This window comes from Micromys minutus (assembly GCF_963924665.1).
Source record: "Micromys minutus genome assembly, chromosome: 24".
Lineage (NCBI taxonomy): Eukaryota > Metazoa > Chordata > Mammalia > Rodentia > Muridae > Micromys > Micromys minutus.
Genome location: NC_137959.1, coordinates 9,871,051 through 9,883,475, shown reverse-complemented (window position 1 = coordinate 9,883,475; position 12,425 = coordinate 9,871,051). Strand labels below are relative to the sequence as shown.

General features: G+C 46.8%; 1 protein-coding gene across 1 annotated transcript; it reads left to right on the top strand.

The window, feature by feature from the left end:
- Window positions 1-7,276: 7,276 nt before the first annotated feature.
- Window positions 7,277-12,220, top strand: DAND5 (DAN domain BMP antagonist family member 5; the record flags this gene model as incomplete). The annotated part of the gene is made up of 2 exons (XM_080936955.1): window positions 7,277-7,585; window positions 11,975-12,220. 2 exons carry the CDS (start codon window positions 7,277-7,279, stop codon window positions 12,218-12,220), a joined length of 555 nt encoding a protein of 184 aa, XP_080793081.1.
- Between the last annotated feature and the right edge of the window lie 205 nt (window positions 12,221-12,425).

The window sequence follows — 12,425 nt, the reverse complement described above, 5'->3', positions numbered from 1 at the left end:
CTGTCCAGTGTCAGACTCTTGAAATTTGAGCCAACATTGGCTGGTGAGTCCTGTTGAACTCACCCTGGTGTTTACAGAGACCCTCACATGTATGCTTGAGCCTGTGTGTGTTTGGATGTTTGTGGGTGCCCTTGGAGGATAAAAGAGGGCATCAGATCCCTGGAGTTGGAGACTTAGGACCACAAACACAGAAACTGGGCATGATGGCTTGGGCCTGTAATCTGAGCAGTCAGGAGGTGTCAGGAGGATAAGAAATGAAAGTTGCCAAGGTGGTGGTGACACAGGCACCCAGCACTCAGGAGGCAGAGGCAGGTAGAGCTCTGAGTTTGAGGACTGCCTGGTCTACAGAGCTAGTTCTGGGATAGCCAAAGCTACACAAAGAAACCCTATCTTGGGCTGGAGATATGGCTCAGTGGTTAAGGGCACTGACTGCTCTTCCAGAGGTCCTGAGTTCAAATCCCAGCAACCACATGGTGGCTCACAACCATCTATGATGAGATCTGATGCCATCTTCTGGTGTCTAAAGACAGCTATGATGTACTTACATACATAAAATAATAAATCTTTTTTTTTTTTTTTAAAAGAAACCCTATCTCAAGAGAGAGGAGGGAGGGGAGCACAGGGAGAGGTGATCCATATATGTGAATACTGTGTATGCAAATACTGTATATGTGAACACTAGTGATTTCAATGTTATTTGTCTTTGCCTAGTACAGTCCCTAATAATGCATCCTAGACAGCAGCTAGGTCCAGTCTAATTTGCATTGATGGGTCACTGGCAGAAGTATCATCATCCAGCGTATTACCAGTTGGGCTTACTTATGTCAGAGTTTTAATTTCTTAATTTGGGGAGTGGGCTTATGTGTGCAGTGTTCTTGGTAGACAGAAGAGAGTGTCAGATTCCCTGGAACTGTTATGAGGTACCATGTGGTTGCTGGGAAGAGAACTAAGCTCCTCTTAACCACCGAGCCATCCATGTGAGCTGTATTGAGTCCCAATCCGTTAGTGCTATGTTTTAAAAAAGACAGGGTTTCAAGGTGGTCCTATTGGTGCATACCTTTAATCCCAGCACTAGGGCGACAGAGGCAAGCAGAACTATTTTTAAGTTCAAAGCCAGCCAAAGTTATGTTATAAAAGCCTGTGGTGTCATCAAAACAACAACAAAAATAGGATTTTATGTAGCCTGTGCTAACTAAGAAGCCAAAATTGACCTTGAATGTCTGGTCCTTCTGCCCCCACCGCCCAAGTGCTCTGGATTTCTGACACCAGACCCAGTTCTTCTTCCTTTATTTCTGTGTTGGGATGGAAGGCAGGGCCTTAAGCATGCTAGGCAAATACTCTACCATTGATCTAGACAGTCAAACCTACTGCACACTCTGTGTGTGTGTGTATGTGTGTGTGTCTGTATGTGTGTGTATTATATGGATTTGTCTGTATGCATATGTGTTCATACCTGAGCATATGAAGGTCAGAGGTCAACTTTAGGTGTCTTCCTCAGGTACCATCCACCTCATTTTTTTTGGAGAATGGGGGTCTTTAATTGACTTGGAACTCACTAAGTCAGCCAGGCTAGCTGGCCAGTGAGACCCAAGGACCTACCTGTCTCAGCTTCCCAGTGCTAGGGTTACAAGCATGAACTCTGGGATAGGAGCAAATGACCTTAACCTCTGAGTCAGCTCTCCAACCTTTGGTTTATGCATTTGCAGTTGTTTATGGGATTATATTTGTTCATGTATGCAGAGGCCAAGTATTGGTCTTTTTGTGTGAGTGTCCTTATAGGCCAGAGGTTAATGTTAGGTGTTTTTCTATCGCCATATGTCTTTTAAAATAAATAATAATAATATTAATGACATTATTAGTATTATTTTATTATTTCAGGGTTTTGAGACAGGTTTCTCTGTGTAGCCCTAGCTGTCCTGGAACACACCATAGCCAAAGCTGGTCTTGAACCTGGAGATCCACCTGCCTCTGTTTCCACTACCACTGCATGGCTTAAATTATTATTTTTTTAGGCTTATTTTATGTGTACAAGTGCCTTGCCTGCATGTGTATATATATGGTATATATGTGCCCCATGTTTGTGCCTGGTACCTGAAAAGGTCCAAGAAGGGTGTGGAATCCCTTGAACTGGAGTTAGGGATGGTTCAGAGCCATCATGTGGGTGCTGTGAACTGAGCCCTGGTTCTCTGCAAGACCAGCAAGTGCTCTTTTGTGTCATTTCTCTAGCTTCGTTTGTCTTGTTCTGTGTTTTGGGGATGGGGTCCCTCTATGTAGTTTTAGGTGTCCTGGAACTGAATATGTAGCCCAGGCTGTCTGCCTCTGTCCCCTGAGCACTGGAATTTAAGGCACGTACTACCACACCTCACTTCTTCCATCTTAGTTTTGAGGTTGGGTGTCTCACTGAATCTTGAGCTCCCAAATTTGTCTAAACTGGCCGCCCAGGTAACTGCAGACTCATGACTCAAGTACTTTACTGGCTGAGCCACCTCCTCATCCCGTGTGTGTGTGTGTGTGTGTGTGTGTGTGTGTGTGTGTGTGTGTGTAGACACAATCTTGAGAATTGTAGCACATGCTAACCTCAAACTTGAATTCTTCTTGCCTCAGCCGCTAGAGTGTTTCCATTACAGTCCTGCTCCACAGTATCAAGTAAAAAGTACCTTTCTCTTTTCCTTCCTTCCTTCCTTCCTTCCTTCCTTCCTTCCTTCCTTCCTTCCTTCCTTCCTTCCTTATCTCTTTGGGGGTGAGGAGCAGAATCTCATTATATAGCCTTGGCTGGCATAGAACTTGATCTGTAGACCGAGTTTGCCTCAGACTCACAGAGATCCTGCTCTGAGTGTTGGAGTTAAAGTTGACTGCAGCCACGCTCAGCAAATAAATGAGTTTTAAATGGAAAAGAAAAAACAAGCTCCTTTGAATTCTTTCCACAGTCATATGCTAGGAAATAAACCAGTAGATGAAACCCACCTCATAGAATAGCAGTTCTGCCAGAGCTGTGCAGGACAGAAATAAAGATGGGCTGCAGAGATAGTTCACCAGTTAAGAATGTGTGGTGTTCTTCCAGAAGTCAGTCCCCAGCACCCATGTCACTTCAGCTCTGGGGGTACGGTGACCTTTTCTGGCCTTCGAGAGTACCTGCACACATGTGGCAGACACATGTGCAAATTAATAAAAGTAAAACTTTAAGGATTGTTTTAAAACTTGAATCTCAGTCTTTGTTGTTGGAGCCTGTGCTTGAGCAGAGGCATGTTTAGGGTTGCTTCTGCTACGTGTCAGCCTCACACCACACAACACCGACCATTTCAAATGCATGTCTACAAACATGCTTTTCTGTAAAATTCACATTTTTTTAAAGATTTATTTATTTATTATATATAAGTACACTGTAGCTGTCTCACACACACCAGAAGAGGGCATCAGATCTCATTACAGATGGTTGTGAGCCACCATGTGGTTGCTGGGATTTGAACTCAGGACCTCTGGAAGAGCAGTCGGTGCTCTTAACCACTGAGCCATCTCTCCAGCCCAAAATTCACATATTTTTTAAATTTTGTTTAATTTTTGTTTTTGAGATAAGGTTTCTTTGTGTGGCCCTTCCTGCCTCTGCCTCTCAAGTACTGCCCAGCTTGTAAAAGCCACATATGAGAACTATGTCTGTGAGTGTTGGCTAATTATGTCATTTTGTTCTAACATCTCGTAAAATGTGAGTGTACACTTTTTAAAAAGCACTGTGACCATTTTGAAATATAATACCAGTGCTTTGAGAACTTGGTCTTTGACCCCAGCAATGGGGAAAAGGCGAAATCACCATCTGAGGCAGAATAAAACTGAATGTACTTCCCGTCTCTGTCTGTTTGCTCTTCTGATGCAGCCCCAGGTCAGGAGTAAAGTTTCCCATATCTAGACACTTCAAAAAAAAAAAAAAGGAGTTTGATCTTGGACCAACTAATTAAAGGTGGTTGAGCATACATACCTGTGCCAGCCAGGGTTACAAAGACCATCTCAAAATGAATGAATGGGGCTGGAGAAATGGCTGCTCTTCCAGAGGGCCTGAGTTCAATTCCCAGCAACCACATGGTGGCTCACAACCATCTGTAATCGGATCCAATTCCCTATTCTGGTTTGTGTGAAGACAGTGACAGTGTACTCATATACATAAAATAAATCTTTTTAAAAAATGAATAAAGGGGTTAAAATTAAAATGGAAAAATATGTATAATATGAAATGAAAATTCCTGTCTTTTTTGTTTTTTTAGTTTTTTTTTTGTGTGTGTGTGTTTGGTTTTTGTTTTGTTTTGTTTTGTTTTTTTGAGGGAGGGTTTATCTGTGTAACAGCCCTGACTATCGTGGAATTCATTCTGTAGACCAGGCTGGCCTCTCTCTCTGGGACATCCCCTAGGCTGACAGTGTGTTAGGGATGTTCCCACATTTTTGTCCACCTAGTTGAGTGTCTGTTCATAGAAAAATCAGGAGGTAGGGCCAGCAATAGGGCTCAGCCAAGCCTGACAGCATGAGTTTGATCCCCAGAATCCATGTGGTAGGAGAGAACTGACCCCTCAAGCTGTCCTCTATGATCCGTAAGTGGTTCCAGGGGATCACGTGACTGCCTCCTAGGAATCCAGGTACACACATGGTGTACACCTGTGAGAGCAAAACATTCATACATATTCTAAAAGTGGAAAATTCCATTAGGTGTGTGTGTGGGTGCCTGTGCATGCATATGCACATATGTGTGTGGGCGTGCATTACCACACACATCTGGAAGTCATGGGACAGCTTTGTTGGGTTGGTGCATTTCTTGTGTTTTTACATAGGTTCCAAAGATGTAACGGATTTCTAAGGTTACATGCCAAGAGCACATTACCCACTGAGACATCTCCTTGGCCTGAAATTACTATTTGTTCTTAAAATCAAGAATTGGTGAAGGATTGAGTGTGGGCCAGTGGTAGAATCTTTGCATAGAACCTTCTACATCTAGCATGTGTGCATCTATGCATGGGAATGTGCGTGAGTGCAGTGCCCTGGAGGCTCAGAGGAGGGCGTTGAGTCCCTTGGAGTTGTGGTGACTCCTTACCTGGGTGCTGGGAACTGAACTGAGATCCTTGCAAGAGTAGCAAGAGTTCTTAACTGGCCAGACATCTCTGGTTCCCTCCCAGTCTTACTTCAGCACTCGTGTACCTGTGTGGGGAGTGGGCTCCCAGCTCAGCGATTCGCCGCCATCCAAATTCTGCTACCTTCGAGGCTCTTTAGTGCATTACCACATGTTGTGCAGTCACCACCCACAAACTACTGCTGTTTCATACTTCATGACTCCATAATTCCGCAGTTATGGATTGTAATGTATATACTTCCTGTGCAGGATACCTGATATGTGATCCCCGAAGGGGTTGTGACCCACACAGGTTGAGGACAGATGCCCTAGGTGCTCAAGCCACTCCTGTAAAGTGGGGAGTGGAAGCGCACACCTTTAATCCCAGTGCTCAGCAGGATCGTCTCCTTGAGTTCGAAGTCAGCCTGCTCTACATGGCGAGTTTCAGGACAGCCAGGGCTGTCTTTAAAAAAAAAAAAAAAAAGACGTAGAGGGCAGAAAACCTAATGTGCCAGGTGTTGTGTTTAAACGATTGTTTAAATACCTTGCCTGATTACAAAGTCCTCAGACGGGGGTTGGTTGAACCCTTGAAATGACTATTTGTGGGTATAGAAGTAGTACTTGAGTAGCTACAAGGTATTGTGGGACTCTGCCTGAGAAGTTTGAGAAAGGAGGAAAGGATCGGTAGGCAAGGTTGGGACACGATGATCCCTCGCAGGATTTGGTGGGACTCGGAAAGGTCTTTAGACTGCTCCGGAAGGGAGATGGGAACCTTGGAGGGGTGTAAGCAAAGGGCCTTGACCTGTCTGACGTGCTCACAGGTGCCTCTTGGCAGCAAAGGAGAAACCGGGAGGTGAGGTGAGTACGCTCACCCACACATGAGTGAGGTGGGAGTGAGAAATGGAGGGCGCTGGCAGTGAAAGGGTCAAGGCCACCGCAATGTTTGGAGCGAGCTGCAGCCTTTGGTAGAATGGAACTGGCTGGAGGACGTGAATGAGAAAGGATGGGTGGGGAACAGTAGGCTGGAAGCTGGTGTCCAGGATGCAGCGGCCACGCAGTCCCGGGAGCGGCCGCCAGATGGCGAGCGCTCCGCGGGAAAGACCCAGGCCGTAGCTTCTCACGCTCCTGCTGCTGGGCCTGGCTCCTCACCTGGGTGTGAGGAGCATCAACAAGGGCTGGGTCAGACCCCCCAGGCGCCTCGAGGGCCCAAAGCCTGGGATGCGATCTCACGACCTTTGTGTACTTTCCACCACTCTGTTCCCATCGCCTAGCATCTCAGGTCTCTGCAAAAGTGTCACCTTCCCAGAATGCCCAGGTATCAGACACCCACCATACCTTGACCCCTCTAAAGTTCATTCCATTTTACTTTTTTTTTTCCTTTGAAACAAGATCACTTTTTAGCCAAGGCTGCCCTTAAACTCCTGATCCTCCTGTCTCAGTTTATTGTGTGCTGGGACGACAGATATGGGAGTTGTGGCCCATACCTCTAATCTCTGCATCCAAGATAGTGGCCAGTCTGGGCTACACAAGGAGCTGTTGTCTCAACGCCACCCGTTAAGACAATAGTAGCAGTCAGGTTCATTCATTGTTTGGGTACAGGGGTGCTGCAGAGCTCCTGTTTATAATTCATAAAATTTCCCTCCTCAGAACAGGAAAAAAAAGTCATGGTTCATGAGACAAATGAGCATCAATATGTGTTTTCAGGTCTCTCCGAGTCCTCAAAGTACAACCTCTGAGGCTGCATCTGATGCTGTTGCCAGCACCTATTACAGAAGAGGAGGAGGAAGCCCAAGGTGGTTAATGGCCTTGCCGGTGCTCAGCCAAGAAACGGCAGGGCAGCACCGAAGGGTGTGATGTCACCAAGTGGATGAATGGGGGTCTGAGGATTCAAAAGACCCCTTAGTTGCCGTTCCCTGGACCTACCTTCCTTGATTCTCATGGTCACCAGGGAGCAGGCTCAGCCCCCCTGGGACTCTCAGCAGGCTGGGAGGAGCTGTGGGATTGGCCAGGTCAGCTTCCCTTCCTTCCCTGCTGGGAGCTCCCAGAAACACCTCAGACTCCTCAGGAGGGGACAGTAGTCAAAAGCAGATCTCCGAGGGCCCAGACTTCACATGCTAGACAGCAGGGTCCACCGTGCAGGACCCTGAGCCCATTCCGAGACGGACAGACAGACAACTGCACAGCCAAGTGATGCTCCGTGGCCGGTTAACTACGCTGCTGGGTCTGCTCAGTGGGGCCTGGCTGCCCATGGGCTCCGGGAGTCCTGGGGCCCCAGCTACCCCGGCTCAGTCCTGGGCTGCTACCAATCAAAGCTGGACTCTGGATCCCCTGGTGCCCATCTCTGCCCTGGGTAGCTGGAAGGCCTTCCTAGACCTGCAAAGCAAACAGCAGGGGACAGGTGAGCTGCAGGGAGGGCCCAGAGCGGCTGCTGGTGTGACTTTGCCCTTGGCACCACAGGAAGTGCTTCAGGAGACTTGTAAGACTCTGCCCTTTGTTCAGGTGAGTCTGTGGTGGTGTCTGTGGTGATGCTGGGTCTGTGGTAGTGGGATGAGGAGCTCTCTCAGCAGTGTTCAGGGCACAGGTCATATGGTCAGGCAGATTTATAATCAAGTCTTGAGTCCCCAGTCTTCCATCTAAATGCCTATGAAGTTTAGGTTTCTTCCTTATCAAGTGGGGCAAATGGTTTTCCACTTGTGTGGTTGTGGTTCCCTTTGTTTTTCTTGGTCTGAGACATGGGTTCCTGTAGCCCAGGCTGACTTCTCTGTAACTGAAGTGATCGTAAGGCTGGGCTCATGTAGCATAGACTGAAACTATGTAGCTAAAAATTATTTTAAGATTCCACTTCTCCCAGCCTGGTCTAAGAGTTCCAGGGCAGCCAGGGTGGCACAGAGAATCTTGTCTCGGAAAACCAAAGACAAACAAAGAAAACAACAACAACAACAACAAAAGATTCCATTTCTGACTTCACCTCAGATGTGCAGCCACACCTGGTTTAAGGAACCTAGGGCTTCATGCTTGTGAGGCAAGCGCTACCAGCTGAGCCACATCTCCAGCCACTGGTTTTCTTTCCTCTGTAGTAGCCAGGAAGAGGTATCGATAGATCCATCTCCCTTGCTCCCCTCCAAACGTTCATGACGCTAACCTTCCTCTAAACAAAAGTTCAGGTTCCCAGAGCCCACGAGGGTCTACATTCTTTGACATCCCTGATTTGAGCTCTTCCCACTCACCCCTTCACTCCTGGCACACGGCATGCTTTCTTGTGTGGTGTGTGTGTTTAGACAGGGCTTCGCTATGGAGCCCTGCATTTGTATTGGACTGTGGACTGTGTACCACAGACTGCTCTCTAACTCAGTGGTCTTTCTGCTGGGATCATAGGTGTGAGTCGCCACACCCATCTTGGAGCAGAGGTGTCTGTCTGCCTGTCTGTCAGTCAGTCAGTCAGTCTGTCTGTCTACTTATCTATCGTTGTTGTTTTTATCTAAAGTCTTATGCAGCTTGGGGCTGGCTATAAACATCTGATCTTCCTGCCTTTACCTCCTGAGTGGTGGGGTCACAGGAATGGCTGACGAACCATCAGCCCAGTGTATGTGGTATTGAAGGTGGAACCCAGGACCTCAAGCATCTTAGATAAGTACTCACATCCACAGCTACACCCTCATTTCAGGGCAGAGGTTATCTGGGTTTTTTTTTTTCCCCCTTCTAATATTCCTGTCCCCAAGGCCTACAACAGGGACAGCCATACAGTAGACACAGAGCATCTGTTGAATGAATGAATGAATGAATGAATGAGTATCCAGTAGCACATGCTTCCCATGAGCTATGCAGCATCCTGAACAAGAAACAATTTCATATCTGCAATCACTTAGTGTTTCAAAAGTGCTTGGTGAATTCTTATTCTGTGCTGAGTTCAAATCCTGCTATGTTGTTGGTGTCTGTAGCTTGCCTTCTCCAGCCCTCCCCTCGTGCCCACTGACCACAGGTAATAACATGGCTTCATGCAGAGTGCTTCTGCCCAAGCTCAGTAGGGCATCGGTTCCCCAAAATCCCTGGCTTGGTAGTTTTCTATCAAACCTGGAAATTTAGGAGACCAGGATTGATCTATTTGGCCCTAAATCTAATTTTTCCTTCTAACATAGGTTCTCACCAAATAGTTCAGGCTGACCTGGAACTTGTAATCCCCAGCTTCAGAATCCTGGGGTTACACACATCACCATGCCCCCTCCACATGCTTCTGATACCTACTAATGGCTGAGCTAGTAGACTGGAACTTGGCTTGGAGTCTAGCTCCCTGCTGAGCCCAGAGCTGCACCGGCCCCAGCCGGCACAGGACAGTAGGCCGGCAGCCTCCCTGAAGCTACACAGTGTCAGGCAGCTTCAAGCCTCAGTTTCCTCATGTGGAAATAGGGACATATTAGTGCTGCCCTCCCTCATCATCACAGGGAAGACAGAGAAGTCTGGGTTTATCAGGGGCCAGCATGGGGTGGGGGGCAGGGATGCTCGCCTTTTTAAATTCCTGAGCTGGGAGTGGAGCCCAGGGCTGTGGGGATGTGTAATGTGACAATGGGAGGCTGTGACTGAAGAATAAGGAGTTCAAGGCCAACTTCTGCTAAATAATGAGTTTGAGGCCTGCCTGGGCTACATGAAACCTATCTCACAACAAACAAACAAAATATAGAAATTTCTTTTTCTTTTTCTTTTTTTCTTTATTATTCTGAGCATAGTGATGTATACCTTTAGTCCCAGCACTTGAGAAGCAGATGTTTCTCTGGGAATTCCAAGTCAGCCTGGCTACAGCAAATCTTTATCTAGCTAGGGCTACAGAGTAAGATTCTGCCTCAAAAATGAAATTAATTATACTTACATTTTAATTAATTTTTTTTTTTTTTTGTTTTTTGTTTTTGACAGGGTTTCTTTGCGTAACAGCCCTGGTTATGCTGGAACCTTTGTAGTCACAGAGATCCACCTGCCTCTGCCTCCAAAGGGCTGGGATTAAAGGCATGTACCACCATGCCTGACCCAAATATATTTATTTATACTTTATGTCCATTGGTGTTTTGACTGCATATGTGATTGTGTGAAGGCATCGGATCCTAGAATTAAAGTTTGAGTTTCCATGTGGGTGCTGGGATTTGAACCTGGATCCTCTGGAAGAGCAGTTAGCATTCTTAATTGGATTCTCTTAGCATGTGTGCATGTGTATGTTTGCCAAGCCATCTCTCTGGCCCATATTATTATTTTTATTTTTTCAGACAAGGTCTTTCTTTAACCTGGAACTCACTCTGTAGTTCTGGTTGGCCTCTGACCCTGGGATGTGTTACCCTCTGTGTCCCAAGTGCTTGGATTAAAAGTGTGTGCTACCACCAGGTGGTTACACTTGTCTGTGAGTATGTGTGTGCACAGAGGTGTTCCATGATCCAAGTGTGGAGGACACAGGATAACTTGTGGGAATTTTTTCCCTTCACTGGGTGGGCCACAGGAATTGAATTTAGCTTGTCAGATTTGGCAGTAAGTGCCTTTGCTTATTGAGTTATCTTGCTGATGTGTGTGTGTGTGTGTGTGTGTGTGTGTGTGTGTGTGTGTGTGTGTGTGTTTAGAAAGCATTTCAGAAGGTGGAGAAATGGTTCAGCAGGTAAAGGAACTTATCAGCAAGCCTGACAGTCTTGAGTTTGACTCCTGGGACTAACTCCTACAGTTTGTCCTTTGGCTTCCACACAGGTACTTTGACATACAATCTTCCCACACCTGTGACAAATTAATTTAAATGATAAAAAGATAGGGTTTCACACTATAGCCCACACTGGCATACAGCTGATTGTGCAGCCAAGGTTGGTCTCAAACTCATGGTAATTCTCCTGCTTCAGTCTCCCAAATGTTTAGATTACAGGTACGAACAACCACACCCAGATTTTTAAAAAATAATTAAAATATTTTAATGTGTGTTTCGTCTACTGTATGTTACCTGGTGTGTGCCTAATGTGAAGCCAGAAGATGGTGGCAGATCCCCTAGAGCTGGAGTAATGGATGGTTTCAGGCCACAGCATCAGAAGAGTCCAAGTCTTCTGCAGCAACAAGCAGTGCTCTTAACTGATGAGCCACCTCCAGCCCTTCACCCCAATTTCATTTTTTGGGGGGGCTGGGAATGGAACCTGAGCCTCACATATGCTAGGCAAGTGCTTGATGCCTGAGCTCTGCCCTCAGCTCTGTTTTTCCATTTATTCTGACTCATGGTCTCAGTACGTTTCTTACGTGGGCCTTGATCTTGAGATCCCCTTCTCTTGGCCTCTGGACTTGCTGTGATGCACGTGTCTGCATCACTAGACCCAGCCTTCTAGGTTAATCTGGATGATTTTGTCTGGGAATATGTGAATACTATTGCATGTCAAGAACAGGGCGTGGTGTTCAGTGTCCTCAACTACTCTTCCTTTTTAAAAAGAATTCAATTGTCAGGCAATTCAAAGGTGGCCCATGCTGTTACTCCCAATACTCAGGAGGCAGAGGCAGAGGCAGAGGCAGGCAGATTTCTGAGTTCAAAGCCATTTGGTCTACAGAATGAGTTTCAGGACAGCCAGGGCTACACAGAGAAACCCTGCCTTGAAATAAACAATTTAAAAAAAGCAAGTAAATAAAATCTATGGGTGTTTTGTAAGCATGTATGTCTGTGTCCTACACTCTCTCAAAGCCTTAGATTGGGAAGATTTTAAGCAAGAGTGTGGGAAGGTGGGGTAAGTTGCTGCAGGCCACACAGCCAGGAGGGGAGTCAGAGCTGAAACCCAGGCCTCAGTCTTCAGCATCCACATCTTTCGGTCAGGGAGAAGTGGGTGCTAATTATTCTCATTCCTCTAAGCCCAAACTCCACAGTGCTGACTGTCCCTCTGTCTCTGTTTGCAGGTGATCTCCAGGCCTGGCTGCACAGGTGCCCGGGTCCTTAATCATCTCTGTTTTGGCCACTGTTCCTCCTTCTACATCCCCGGCTCAGATTCCACACCTCTAGTCCTCTGCAACAGCTGTGCGCCTGCTCAGAAGCGCCGGACGTCGGTGACGCTGTGGTGTAGAGCTGACCAATCAGTCATTCCTCGGCGGGTGAGGATTTCCACCGTATTGGTCCAGAAGTGTCAGTGCCGTCCGAAGCTGTGAGCCGAGCATCCTAGAGGAGCGCATGCGCAGGACGCGAACCTTGGAAGGAAGCAGGAGACACAGTAGGAAGACGTGACCTGAATGATGTACATCAGGTCAAGAGAGCAGGGTTGGAAGGACAGATGGACAGGTCCAGAAGGCCTTCATCTCTCTCCCAGAATACTAGACATGGTCCCCCAGTCATGGGTTTAGACCACTAATAGTC